The sequence below is a fragment of the Arachis hypogaea genome, chromosome 18 (assembly GCF_003086295.3).
Source record: "Arachis hypogaea cultivar Tifrunner chromosome 18, arahy.Tifrunner.gnm2.J5K5, whole genome shotgun sequence".
Lineage (NCBI taxonomy): Eukaryota > Viridiplantae > Streptophyta > Magnoliopsida > Fabales > Fabaceae > Arachis > Arachis hypogaea.
This window is the reverse complement of record NC_092053.1, coordinates 10,397,966-10,413,270: the sequence shown is the minus strand read 5'-3', so window position 1 is coordinate 10,413,270 and position 15,305 is coordinate 10,397,966. Positions and strand designations below refer to the sequence as shown.

The following is a 15,305-nucleotide window of genomic DNA, read 5'->3' as shown; positions in this document are numbered from 1 at the left end:
AAAAAGAAAACCTCAGGAAATATGTAATATTTACCTCCTGAACCGTGTTCAAAACTGTCAACATCTTCTCCTCTAGTGATCTCCCCCCATCGTCCGCCCCTTTAGCCACCACGCTGATAAGTATGGAAAAAAAAATTAATGGCAATCCTGTAACAGGGGCACGAGGCCCTAACTTGAAACACTTACGTTAAATCTGAAAGTCTTTACTTATACCTTGCTAGAGAGACGTCGACGTCCGTGGCGTCCCCCTCTTTGTTGAGTAGAGTACTCTTATCCTTCATGGAGTTGATTTGCTGCTCATCCAAAGTCAGGAACTTCATTTCCTGTGACTTTGTTACAAGGACTTTACAAACGAAAACGAGGCACGGAATTTGCGTTTATATTTTGGTTAGTAACACCATGTTGGGTCATAGTGGAACCCATTGGGTATAGGGAGGCCCAATATGTAGAGAACCAACATCAATGCCCGGTTACATCCCAACCTGCTTCTTTTATGCTCAGAATCCAAACGTAACTTAAATCCCTTAGGAAAATAACACATATCAAATATCAAAGACTAGATGGGCTTTAAGAATGACGCCATTTTTTTTTATTATCAAAAGTAACAGGAAATTAGCTTATCGAGACCACAAAAATTGTGACTAGACGTTTGGGGAGATAGAAACCTACTACACCTTACCTCCATGTCTAATCGATGGTTTCGTTCGATTTGACCGGCATGGTCTAAGGAGTTAGGGTAATGATGATAATAGGATGCGTTAGGATGAACTAGGGTGAGTGTTAATTCTTTATCTGTTAGGGAAATAGTATTTATGAACATATAAAAATTTGCCTAACAAATTTTGAATTTCCAAAACTTGTTTAAGTGTTAGAAATATGAATAATGTTTTATTACGATAATAATAAAAAATATTCAACAGTTATAAATATCTGGATGGATTATAAAATACTGTATATCAAATACTTAAAGGATATAAAACCTATATTAATTAAACATAACATATTCATAGCATAACTCGGTATTATACCGTTTTAGTGAATAACTTCTTATTTATTTAAAAGTTGTTTACATGAATATAACAGAAACAGTATTCACTTTTTCAAATTTAAATTCAGACAAAATGTCCAAATACAAATTATGTAGGCAAAGAATCACTTAAACGCGAAAAGCAAATTTTATAAAGCGGTTACATTCAAAACGTAGTTGCCCATTTGGTGGTTCAAAACGTGCGACAAATAGTTATCAAAATATCTTTTCACCGACTATTTTCTACTATCTAGTTCTGTTGCAATGGAAAACTCAATTCCAATTCAAACCGAAATGACCAACATCGTCACAAACCTTCCGCGGAAGCTTCGTTTTGTTATTTTCAATGAGGGTTATCATTAGAATCCGCGATAACTCCGCCTAAAAGAAATACATCAACCAATTGAGTCGTTGGATGTGACCGTGAGCAGTGTAGGGTCTTTAGGATTGACCCACTTCTGATTTCTGAAAAGATGGCTATGTGACCCTCATCCCCTTCACCACGCCTCCTCCCAGAGATGCACGTTATTAACGAAATGGGGATTCCATCACGTCTTCATAACTTATCGCTTAAACCCCAAAGATAACCTTTCAATCTGAGGTGATGCCACCCGTCTTCCTGAAGCAGAATAAGGCCAGCAATGATGACTTGTTATTCATGTTACTTATCCTCGTCGAAACCCTATTAGTTATTAAGTTTAATTTTTTAATCTACATTAACTCCGTACACTGTAACGATTGTCACTTAATAACTAGGAAAGCCTTGTGCCACTCAAATTTAAACTTTTAACATCAGACTTTGCTTCAACCGGGAACAAAATTAAACCCTAAAATGAGTCGGAGACACAATCTTAAGCAATGACAATAAAAATGGTTAAATAAGAACCGAAAGGAAATAAACTAATGGAACAATGAACTTCGCCGAAGTCATGTAAAGTAAGTTTAACGGAATAAATACAGCCTAAAGGAGAAAAACAACGTTCTCCGCAACAGAATCCATGTTGAAACTGAGGTACATATAATAACTTGGAATTTTGAGCTTCGTCATTCTCGTGAATACTAAAAGACAAAAGTAGTGAAAAGCACACAAAAGGGACATCACAAACCAGACACAACGAAAGCCATCCTTCCTGCCTACATGAACATCTGGTTGTAGAGGCTCAACCTTTGCTTCAGCTCAGCGTTTTCTTTCTCCAGCATCATTACATGCTCTGTGGCTGACAACCTTGCTATGCGGTGTGCCTCCACAAGGGCCTCCTTGTATCGAAGAACAACTTGAAAATTGAAGTAAAAAATTTTCACCTCCGCCTCCTCAAGGAGTCTCTCCAACGTGATGAAGGCGGCATCCTGCCTTGCTAGTCCCTCGTCAAGCGACAACCACCCCGAAACGAAAAAGTGTATCCCCTTCGCGGTGCTTTGCAAAGAAACCCCAAACCCATGATACTTCTTTCCTTTGCTGCGGAAGACATCACGCATGAAAAACACTGGCGGTCCAATTTCAAGTCGAGCACAAACCCGTAACAAAAGTTGCTCCATGTCTTCCATTATGACGAACGCCTTGGGGTCAAACTCCGGCACCATATCTAGGAACAGTTTTGCACAACACATAGCATCCAGGTCAAGACCGAGGGTTACCATACACAAAATAAATAAATAAAGAAACCATTAACACAAGCTACACGCACCTGGCTTCTGAGGCAGCAAGTCCGTCCCGGCAGTCACAGATCCGCTGCTGTCGTCTCCGGTAACGCTGCCAGAGTCTCCGACGGACATAGCTCCAAAGCTTAGCGCCAAATCTTGAGGCTCCGGGACAGTATCTTCACCAACTGGGTGTTGTCTTGGCAAACTCAGCCACTCCTCCGCCTCGCGCCTTACCATGAAGCCTTTTAACTGACTCCCCTTGAAGCCATAGACTTGTTGATTGCATTCTTCCCAAGAGGTGTAAATGCCTGGCTTTCGTCCTCTCCGAACGACGTAGTAACGGAACCGACCAGAATCCATCTACGCAGCACCTTAAATGGGTTTCTTTTCAGACAGAACCAAAGTGAAACGAAATGACTTATAAAGGAAGCTTACTGAAGTTCACAGCATACTGAACCGTCAAACTACCACCGGTCCAACCATTCATTATCATACTACCTGCATTCATTTTCCTTCAATGTATTTAATTTGTTGGCACTTAAACTTCTTTGATTATAGTGGGTTACAACATTTAATAACTCATGCCGTCCAATCATTCGTGTCCACGTGTCTTAATCGATGTCACCTGTAAAATATTAGCAATAATGTCGGTGTCTTTTACTAAAAACTATTACGTGATAATACATAACTACAATAAAGATATGGCTTTTTATTATGTTACCTGTATACAATTTAAAATAAAAATATCTTTTTCGTGAATCATGTCAAAAAAAAAGTTTTTGATAACAAATTCATTTATTAATAACGATATTTTAAATTTTAATTATTAAAAATAGAAAAAAATTACATAAAATCAAAATATGAAGATAATTACTTAAATTATACTAGTTAAGTAGTTGATAATTAACTGAAAATTAAATTTTCTCATTCGTAATGAATAACTTTAATACTTACTTGCTTTCTAAATACCACTTGACGTAAAAAACTATATAATCTACACATCGATATACTCTGTTAGTAATTACTTCTACATTGGTATTTGTGACAGTAATTAAACAATTCATTTATGCCAAATGGAGTCTCTTTCGTTATTTCTTATTATTTCTTAACTACGTTGGTTCTACTAAAATGAACACAGTTACCATTTTTGTACAATAATATATGTAGATTCATGTTTTTAAAAATAAGTTAATGTTTAACAATATAAACGTTAAAAACATCATATATAAAAATAATACCCAACCTATAATTCAAGATGTTACTGAATTCTCAAATTATTTAATATACAAAAACAATGTTAGATTATTTTCTAAGTCTTAAAAATTAAATTTATTTATTCATGTAAATCAATTTAATTAATTATAACTTAATCTTAACACTAACAAAATTATTTAACGTTGATTTAGGTTAAATCTGTATATTAATTATTATTTAAATTTCGGAATATAAGTGTTGTGACCACGATCTTTGGGATTGGTCTATTATTTGATGAGAGTGTCAGTTCTTACAAGTGGATGTTAGAAAATCTGCTTGAGGTGATGTGCAAGAAGAAACCGTCTGTGGTTGTGTAAATGAAAGCAATTTGGGTCATGCCTTGGGCCTATGGTTGTTTTTTTCTTATGAACATTGATGATTGAAGTTCTTTGTGAACTTTTAATATTAAATTATGGATAATTTATGATGTGAAATTGTGAAATTTTGAATTTTATTAAGGTAGAAATCATTGAATTTATGTATTCAAAGTTATATACAGATTTTTTAATTATTTTATTTAATATTTAATTAAACCGGTTGAAATCCGGTTAAACTCCAGGCGAACCAATAAACCATTGAACCAGTGATCTCACTGGTTTATTGATCGATCCGGTTCTCACAACCGTAATGTAAACTATAAATTGCAAAATGTAACTTGCAAAACCTACTAACTCTAAAACATAACTCCTAAATCGTACACCGTCAAAGTTTAACCATGTTTGTCCAACTCTCTTCCATAAACCATTTCTCATCAAACCTAAACTCCAACCGTATCTCTACTTAGTTTACTAATTTATAGCTTTTGAAAAGTAAATAACTTGAGTGCATGCGAAGGTAGAATAATTCGATCTTAGTAATCAAGATAACGTAGCTGCACAAATAACATATTTGCGAAAAACGTATTGGCATGATGATTCCACTTGGTGAAGACACTGTACCGGAGGCTCAAGATTTGGCGTTAAGCTTCGGAGATCTGACCATCGGAGAGCATGGCAGAGTTACGGGAGACGGGAGCAGCGGATTTGTTCCCGCCGGATCGGACTTTCTGCCTCATGAGCCAGGTGCGTATATGTTGTGTTTCTGGTTTGTTTATTTATTTATTTTGTGTAAGGTAACCATCGGTCTTGACGTCGACGTTATGTGTTTTGCAAATCTGGTCGTAGATATGGTTCCGAAGTTTGACCCAAAGGCGTTCGTCATAATGGAAGACATGGAGGAACTGCTGTTACGGGTATGTGCTCGGCTTCAAGTTGGTCCTCCAGTCTTTTTCTTGCGTGATGCCTTCCGCAGCGAAGGAAAGAAGTATCACGGGTTTGGGGTTCACCTGCAAAGCACCGCGAATGGGATCAACTTCTTCGTTTCTGGGAGGTTGTCCACTGACGAGCGACTGGCAAGGCAGGATGCCACCTTCATCACTTTGGAGAGGCTCCTGGAGGAGTCGGATGTGAATATATTTGACTTCAACTTCCAAGTAGTTCTGCGATACAAGGAGGAGGTTGCTGACGCACACCACGTGGCAAGGTTGTCAGTGATAGAACATGTAACGATGCTGGAGAAAGAGAACGCTGAGCTGAAGCAAATGTTGAGACTGTACAACCAGATGTTCATGTAAGCAGGTAGGCTGGCTTTTGTTGTGTCCAATTAGTAACCAGATGTTCATGGCGAATATTATAAATGTTTGAACGCAGCATGTTGGGTTAAATTTGTCCTTCATCACATATTCACTTTTTGTCTATTATAACCTAATAACTTATATCTAACTGCAACAACTCCAAGCATACATGAATTTAGCGAATGGTAAACTAAATCCAATTCAACAATATGACCGCGTTCTGTCTCATCAGTTTCTAGCTCAGTCATATCCGTCACTTCCATGAGCTACAGTCCGGGACGACACTGATGGACGGAGCAGTTGCTGCCAGTGACGGTAGAGGCGTGCAACGGAGACTGGGCCATCAGTTCTGAACGGCACCAACGCAGGTTCCAGGTCAACTGGAGGCGTGGGGATCGTATGTTCGGCAGCCTAGGAGGATGGCTTTTTGGGGGTACGATGACCATTCGTTTAAGAAAGGGAAAGGAATGAAAATTAGGCTTAGGGATTACATGGTTTTATAACTGACTGTAACCTAATTGGTTTCAACTTTTAAAATAGAAAGATTTCAAATTTAATAAATTACCTATGAAATAAGTTTAATTTCAATTAAACCCCATTATATACATTGTACAATAAGACTATTGCCTCCTGGTACTTTCCCATAAAAAATATCTATACACAAAAAACAAAAATAATTCATAAATAAAGTCGGTGTCCCTCATTGTCCTTCATAAAAGAGTGGACACAAAAGTATAAAAAATTGTCTCGATTTCAATATGTTCAGTGTCCATGTCTTTGCTTCCAAACACTTTTTAAATACGTGCATTCCATCTCTCTGTGTGCTGTTTCCGAAAACAAACGCTACCTAGCAGAACAGGCTATACCTCACAAACCTCTTTTCATGCAGGAACATAACATAAATTATTAAATAAAGATATAACTACTTAATATCATTAATTCTTATAGTTACTAATAAATTCCTCATGAAAAACTTATTTACTTTTTTCAACAAAAAATTAAATTATTTAATTATTTATTGTTTCGATAATTAATGTAATTTATTTATTCAATATAAATATAATTAATTATTATAATTATCAATAAGTAACTTTAAATTTAATTTAATTAATTTTTTTTTCTTTATGAACATATTTTTTTTATAATACTGAATATAAGCCATTAATATAAATTTTTTATTAATTAGTGATATACCTTTTTAAAATAATTATTTGTTATAATTATTAATAAGTTAAACATGAATAAATTTTTCACTTTCTTCAATAGATAATTAAATTAATTAATCCTGTCTATCGTTTAAAATAATAAAATAAATTATTAATTAAGTATACACATAATTAGTGTTTATAATTATTAATAAAATACTTGAAACTTAATTATTTCACATAAGAATTTCAATCCCATTATTTTTTCTTACTAAGGTCCATTGGTTCTGTTGGGGTAATGTAACCTCCATATATTTCCCCAAGCCAATTATAATATCCATGGGGTTTTTGTCACTTCCCACAACCCACCAAAAATCCACCCTCCAAGGCCCAGCGGACCAATAACACAACTCCACCAGCTTATTATTTAATGGGCCAGCTCATTCAATAAAAATTATTATTAATTACACCAGCTATATTAACGTTAACTATATGGAAAATTCTACTGTGCTGAAGTGAATATTCTTCCGCAGCTGCTGATGAAATGTGGGGTGTCTCTGGTTGAAACGCGTGTCTAGAGAGAAGGACTGGCATTCTGGAAGTGGTTGTTGATGATGCCAAGAAAGGTGATGGTGGGTCCCGCAGTTGGCAGAGGCTGTGCCAAGGATTTACTGATGATAATCAATGTAGTTAACGTTAATATAGTTGGTGTAATTAATAATAATTTTTATTGAATGAGCTGGCCCATTAAATAATAAGCTGGTGGAGTTGTGTTATTGGTCCGCTGGGCCTTGGAAGGTGGATTTTTGGTGGGTTGTGGGAAGTGACAAAAATCCCATGAATATTATAATTGGCTTGGGGAAATATATGGAGGTTACATTACCCCAACAGAACCAATGGACCTTAGTAAGAAAAAATAATGGGATTAAAATTCTTATGTGAAATAATTAAGTTTCAAGTATTTTATTAATAATTATAAACACTAATTATGTGTATACTTAATTAATAATTTATTTTATTATTTTAAACGATAGACAGGATTAATTAATTTAATTATCTATTGAAGAAAGTGAAAAATTTATTCATGTTTAACTTATTAATAATTATAACAAATAATTATTTTAAAAAGGTATATCTCTAATTAATAAAAAATTTATATTAATGGCTTATATTCAGTATTATAAAAAAATATGTTCATAAAGAAAAAAAAATTAATTAAATTAAATTTAAATTTACTTATTGATAATTATAATAATTAATTATATTTATATTGAATAAATAAATTACATTAATTATCGAAACAATAAATAATTAAATAATTTAATTTTTTGTTGAAAAAAGTAAATAAGTTTTTCATGAGGAATTTATTAGTAACTATAAGAATTAATGATATTAAGTAGTTATATCTTTATTTAATAATTTATGTTATGTTCCTACATGAAAAGAGGTTTGTGAGGTATAGCCTGTTCTGCTAGATAGCGTTTGTTTTCGGAAACAGCACACAGAGAGATGGAATACACGTATTTAAAAAGTGTTTGGAAGCAAAGACATGGACACTGAACATATTGAAACCGAGACAATTTTTTATACTTTTGTGTCCACTCTTTTATGAAGGACAATGAGGGACACCGACTTTATTTATGAATTATTTTTGTTTTTTGTGTATAGATATTTTTTATGGGAAAGTACCAGGAGGCAATAGTCTTATTGTACAATGTATACAATGGGGTTTAATTGAAATTAAACTTATTTCATAGGTAATTTATTAAATTTGAAATCTTTCTATTTTAAAAGTTGAAACCAATTAGGTTACAGTCAGTTATAAAACCATGTAATCCCTAAGCCTAATTTTCATTCCTTTCCCTTTCTTAAACGAATGGTCATCGTACCCCCAAAAAGCCATCCTCCTAGGCTGCCGAACATACGATCCCCACGCCTCCAGTTGACCTGGAACCTGCGTTGGTGCCGTTCAGAACTGATGGCCCAGTCTCCGTTGCACGCCTCTACCGTCACTGGCAGCAACTGCTCCGTCCATCAGTGTCGTCCCGGACTGTAGCTCATGGAAGTGACGGATATGACTGAGCTAGAAACTGATGAGACAGAACGCGGTCATATTGTTGAATTGGATTTAGTTTACCATTCGCTAAATTCATGTATGCTTGGAGTTGTTGCAGTTAGATATAAGTTATTAGGTTATAATAGACAAAAAGTGAATATGTGATGAAGGACAAATTTAACCCAACATGCTGCGTTCAAACATTTATAATATTCGCCACGAACATCTGGTTACTAATTGGACACAACAAAAGCCAGCCTACCTGCTTACATGAACATCTGGTTGTACAGTCTCAACCTTTGCTTCGTTACATGTTCTATCACTGACAACCTTGCCACGTGGTGTGCGTCAGCAACCTCCTCCTTGTATCGCAGAACTACTTGGAAGTTGAAGTCAAATATATTCACATCCGACTCCTCCAGGAGCCTCTCTAAAGTGATGAAGGTGGCATCCTGCCTTGCCAGTCGCTCGTCAGTGGACAACCTCCCAGAAACGAAGAAGTTGATCCCCTTCGCGGTGCTTTGCAGGTGAACCCCAAACCCGTGATACTTCTTTCCTTTGCTGCGGAAGGCATCACGCAAGAAAAAGACTGGAGGACCAACTTGAAGCCGAGCACATACCCGTAACAGCAGTTCCTCCATGTCTTCCATTTTGACGAACGCCTTCGGGTCAAACTTCGGAACCATATCTACGACCAGATTTGCAAAACACATAACGTCGACGTCAAGACCGATGGTTACCTTACACAAAATAAATAAATAAACAAACCAAAAACACAACATATATGCACCTGGCTCATGAGGCAGAAAGTCCGATCCGGCGGGAACAGATCCGCTGCTCCCGTCTCCCGTAACTCTGCCATGCTCTCCGATGGTCAGATCTCCGAAGCTTAACGCCAAATCTTGAGCCTCCGGTACAGTGTCTTCACCAAGTGGAATCATCATGCCAATACGTTTTTCGCAAAGATGTTATTTGTGCAGCTACATTATCTTGATTACTAAGATCGAATTATTCTACCTTCGCATGCACTCAAGTTACTTACTTTTCAAAAGCTATAAATTAGTAAACTAAGTAGAGATACGGTTGGAGTTTAGGTTTGATGAGAAATGGTTTATGGAAGAGAGTTGGACAAACATGGTTAAACTTTGACGGTGTACGATTTAGGAGTTATGTTTTAGAGTTAGTAGGTTTTGCAAGTTACATTTTGCAATTTATAGTTTACATTACGGTTGTGAGAACCGGACCGGTTAATAAACCAGTGAGATCACTGGTTCAATGGTTTATTGGTTCGCCTGGAGTTTAACCGGATTTCAACCGGTTTAATTAAATATTAAATAAAATAATTAAAAAATCTTTATATAACTTTGAATACATAAATTCAATGATTTCTACCTTAATAAAATTCAAAATTTCACAATTTCACATCATAAATTATCCATAATTTAATATTAAAAGTTCACAAAGAACTTCAATCATCAATGTTCATAAGAAAAAAACAACCATAGGCCCAAGGCATGACCCAAATTGCTTTCATTTACACAACCACAGACGATTTCTTCTTGCACATCACCTCAAGCAGATTTTCTAACATCCACTTGTAAGAACTGACACTCTCATCAAATAATAGACCAATCCCAAAGATCGTGGTCACAACACTTATATTCCGAAATTTAAATAATAATTAATATACAGATTTAACCTAAATCAACGTTAAATAATTTTGTTAGTGTTAAGATTAAGTTATAATTAATTAAATTGATTAACATGAATAAATAAATTTAATTTTTAAGACTTAGAAAATAATCTAACATTGTTTTTGTATATTAAATAATTTGAGAATTCAGTAACATCTTGAATTATAGGTTGGGTATTATTTTTATATATGATGTTTTTAACGTTTATATTGTTAAACATTAACTTATTTTTAAAAACATGAATCTACATATATTATTGTACAAAAATGGTAACTGTGTTCATTTTAGTAGAACCAACGTAGTTAAGAAATAATAAGAAATAACGAAAGAGACTCCATTTGGCATAAATGAATTGTTTAATTACTGTCACAAATACCAATGTAGAAGTAATTACTAACAGAGTATATCGATGTGTAGATTATATGGTTTTTTACGTCAAGTGGTATTTAGAAAGCAAGTAAGTATTAAAGTTATTCATTACGAATGAGAAAATTTAATTTTCAGTTAATTATCAACTACTTAACTAGTATAATTTAAGTAATTATCTTCATATTTTGATTTTATGTAATTTTTTTCTATTTTTAATAATTAAAATTTAAAATATCGTTATTAATAAATGAATTTGTTATCAAAAACTTTTTTTTTTGACATGATTCACGAAAAAGATATTTTTATTTTAAATTGTATACATGTAACATAATAAAAAGCCATATCTTTATTGTAGTTATGTATTATCACGTAATAGTTTTTAGTAAAAGACACCGACATTATTGCTAATATTTTACAGGTGACATCGATTAAGACACGTGGACACGAATGATTGGACGGCATGAGTTATTAAATGTTGTAACCCACTATAATCAAAGAAGTTTAAGTGCCAACAAATTAAATACATTGAAGGAAAATGAATGCAGGTAGTATGATAATGAATGGTTGGACCGGTGGTAGTTTGACGGTTCAGTATGTTGTGAACTTCAGTAAGCTTCCTTTATAAGTCATTTCGTTTCACTTTGGTTCTGTCTGAAAAGAAACCCATTTAAGGTGCTGCGTAGATGGATTCTGGTCGGTTTCGTTACTACGTCGTTCGGAGAGGACGAAAGCCTGGCATTTACACCTCTTGGGAAGAATGCAATCAACAAGTTTATGGCTTCAAGGGGAGTCAGTTAAAAGGCTTCATGGTAAGGCGCGAGGTGGAGGAGTGGCTGAGTTTGCCAAGACAACACCCAGTTGGTGAAGATACTGTCCCGGAGCCTCAAGATTTGGCGCTAAGCTTTGGAGCTATGTCCGTCGGAGACTCTGGCAGCGTTACCGGAGACGACAGCAGCGGATCTGTGACCGCCGGGATGGACTTGCTGCCTCAGAAGCCAGGTGCGTGTAGCTTGTGTTAATGGTTTCTTTATTTATTTATTTTGTGTATGGTAACCCTCGGTCTTGACCTGGATGCTATGTGTTGTGCAAAACTGTTCCTAGATATGGTGCCGGAGTTTGACCCCAAGGCGTTCGTCATAATGGAAGACATGGAGCAACTTTTGTTACGGGTTTGTGCTCGACTTGAAGTTGGACCGCCAGTGTTTTTCATGCGTGATGTCTTCCACAGCGAAGGAAAGAAGTATCATGGGTTTGGGGTTTCTTTGCAAAGCACCGCGAAGGGGATACACTTTTTCGTTTCGGGGCAGTTGTCGCTTGACGAGGGACTGGCAAGGCAGGATGCCGCCTTCATCACTTTGGAGAGACTCCTTGAGGAGGCGGAGGTAAAAATTTTTTACTTCAATTTTCAAGTTGTTCTTCGATACAAGGAGGCCCTTGCGGAGGCACACCGCATAGCAAGGTTATCAGCCACAGAGCATGTAATGATGCTGGAGAAAGAGAACGCTGAGCTGAAGCAAAGGTTGAGCCTCTACAACCAGATGTTCATGTAGGCAGGAAGGATGGCTTTCGTTGTGCCTGGTTTGTGATGTCCCTTTTGTGTGCTTTTCACTACTTTTGTCTTTTAGTATTCACGAGAATGACGAAGCTCAAAATTCCAAGTTATTATATGTACCTCAGTTTCAACATGGATTCTATTGCGGAGAACGTTGTTTTTCTCCTTTAGGCTGTATTTATTCCGTTAAACTTACTTTACATGACGTCGACGAGGTTCATTGTTCCATTAGTTTATTTCCTTTCGGTTCTTATTTAATGGTTTTTATTGTCATTGCTTAAGATTGTGTCTCCGACTCATTTTAGGGTTTAATTTTGTTCCCAGTTGAAGCAAAGTCTGATGTTAAAAGTTTAAATTTGAGTGGCACAAGGCTTTCCTAGTTATTAAGTGACAACCGTTACAGTGTACGGATTTAATGTAGATTAAAAAATTAAACTTAATAACTAATAAGGTTTCGACGAGGATAAGTAACATGAATAACAAGTCATCGTTGCTGGCCTTATTCTGCTTCAGCAAGACGGGTGGAATCCCCATTTCGTTAATAACGTGCATCTCTGGGAGGAGGCGTGGTGAAGGGGATGAGGGTCACATAGCCATCTTTTCAGAAATCAGAAGTGGGTCAATCCTAAAGACCCTACACTGCTCACGGTCACATCCAACGACTCAATTGGTTGATGTATTTCTTTTAGGCGGAGTTATCGCGGATTCTAATGATAACCCTCATTGAAAATAACAAAACAAAGCTTCCGCGGAAGGTTTGTGACGATGTTGGTCATTTCGGTTTGAATTGGAATTGAGTTTTCCATTGCAACAGAACTAGATAGTAGAAAATAGTCGGTGAAAAGATATTTCGATAACTATTTGTCGCACGTTTTGAACCACCAAATGGGCAACTACGTTTTGAATGTAACCGCTTTATAAAATTTGCTTTTTGCGTTTAAGTGATTCTTTGCCTACATAATTTGTATTTGGACATTTTGTCTGAATTTAAATTTGAAAAAGTTAATACTGTTTCTGTTATATTCATGTAAACAACTTTTAAATAAATAAGAAGTTATTCACTAAAACGGTATAATACCGAGTTATGCTATGAATATGTTATGTTTAATTAATATAGGTTTTATATCCTTTAAGTATTTGATATACAGTATTTTATAATCCATCCAGATATTTATAACTGTTGAATATTTTTTATTATTATCGTAATAAAACATTATTCATATTTCTAACACTTAAACAAGTTTTGGAAATTCAAAATTTGTTAGGCAAATTTTTATATGTTCATAAATACTATTTCCCTAACAGATAAAGAATTAACACTCACCCTAGTTCATCCTAACGCATCCTATTATCATCATTACCCTAACTCCTTAGACCATGCCGGTCAAATCAAACGAAACCATCGATTAGACATGGAGGTAAGGTGTAGCAGGTTTCTATCTCCCCAAACGTCTAGTCACAATTTTTGTGGTCTCGATAAGCTAATTTCCTGTTACTTTTGATAATAAAAAAAATGGCGTCATTCTTAAAGCCCATCTAGTCTTTGATATTTGGTATGTGTTATTTTCCTGAGGGATTTAAGTTACGTTTGGATTCCGAGCATAAAAGAAGCAGGTTGGGACGTAACCGGGCATTGATGTTGGTTCTCTACATATTGGGCCTCCCTATACCCAATGGGTTCCACTATGACCCAACATGGTGTTACTAACCAAAATATAAACGCAAATTCCGTGCCTCGTTTTCGTTTGTAAAGTCCTTGTAACAAAGTCACAGGAAATGAAGTTCCTGACTTTGGATGAGCAGCAAATCAACTCCATGAAGGATAAGAGTACTCTGCTCAACAAAGAGGGGGACGCCACGGACGTCGACGTCTCTCTAGCAAGGTATAAGTAAAGACTTTCAGATTTAACATAAGTGTTTCAAGTTAGGGCCTCGTGCCCCTGTTACAGGATTGCCATTAATTTTTTTTTCATACTTATCAGCGTGGTGGCTAAAGGGGCGGACGATGGGGGGAGATCACTAGAGGAGAAGATGTTGACGGTTTTGAACACGGTTCAGGAGGTAAATATTACATATTTCCTGAGGTTTTCTTTTTCCTCATTTAGACTTTAACATTGGGTTTTTGACGCCTCATATATAACTACTGTTTGAACGCAGCATGTTTTGGAGGACAGGGAGGTGACGAAGACTATTCTGAAGACTCACAACGACCAGTTATGGACCATGACCGACCTACTGGCAGATCATGGTAAGGCCATTCAGTCATTGATATCCCTTGTTAATACGAGGGGGTATGACCAAGTTGGGGAGGAAAACTCCAAAGCACCACTCGCTGCCTCTTTGAGGACTGGTAAAAGAAATCCAGGTAAAGTCAATAAAAAACTAAAAGATCCACCGGAAAAGCAATCCTCCAGGGGCCGAAAGTTGCATACTCAAAGGACGCGCTCGAACGAGAAGTTGGCTTCCTCAACCAAAAGGAAGCCTCGACGCTGTACCGTTAAGCGTCAGGAAGCACCCAGTGAAGCAGCAACAGGAAAAACGAAGGCCATGTCAATGAAGGTAACATGATATTTTTTAACCAATGGGGTACATAATATACGTCTACAATTTTTTAAGTCTCCTCATGTATTGCTTTGTCGTTGTTGCTTTACTCTGCAGAGGAAGCTTACCTTTGAGAATCTGGATTCCACATCCTCAGCTGGATCTGACTTGAAACAAACTGAGCCGGGGACTCCTTTCACCTACCACACTCACCACGGTCACCATGGCGCTGAAGACATGCCTCGGGTAAGACTCTCCTCCACGATATGCATGGTTAAAACACAAATCACCTATTGTGGTGCACTGATTTGTTTTTCTGATCGAGCTGTATTTTCTTTTACTAGTGCTTCAACCTATCCTTTCGCCCACCAGAAGGAATGCACTTCGTTGGGAAGGAACTCGCCGTTGCAGCAT

At 36.3% G+C, this 15,305-nt stretch overlaps 2 protein-coding genes across 2 annotated transcripts; one reads left to right on the top strand and one right to left on the bottom strand.

Annotated features, from left to right (window-relative positions):
• Nucleotides 1–1,918: 1,918 nt before the first annotated feature.
• Nucleotides 1,919–3,193, bottom strand: LOC112773147 (uncharacterized). Its single transcript, XM_025818206.3, has 2 exons — nt 2,713–3,193; nt 1,919–2,610 (listed from the first exon to the last, which is right to left on the bottom strand). The coding sequence occupies exons 1-2, from the start codon at nt 3,026–3,028 to the stop codon at nt 2,162–2,164; spliced, it is 765 nt and encodes a 254-aa protein (XP_025673991.1). The 5' UTR covers nt 3,029–3,193; the 3' UTR covers nt 1,919–2,161.
• Nucleotides 3,194–11,304: 8,111 nt separating this feature from the next.
• On the top strand, nt 11,305–12,581 carry LOC112769006 (uncharacterized). The gene is made up of 2 exons (XM_025813391.3): nt 11,305–11,797; nt 11,900–12,581. The coding sequence occupies exons 1-2, from the start codon at nt 11,482–11,484 to the stop codon at nt 12,346–12,348; spliced, it is 765 nt and encodes a 254-aa protein (XP_025669176.1). The 5' UTR covers nt 11,305–11,481; the 3' UTR covers nt 12,349–12,581.
• The last annotated feature ends 2,724 nt before the right edge of the window (nt 12,582–15,305 follow it).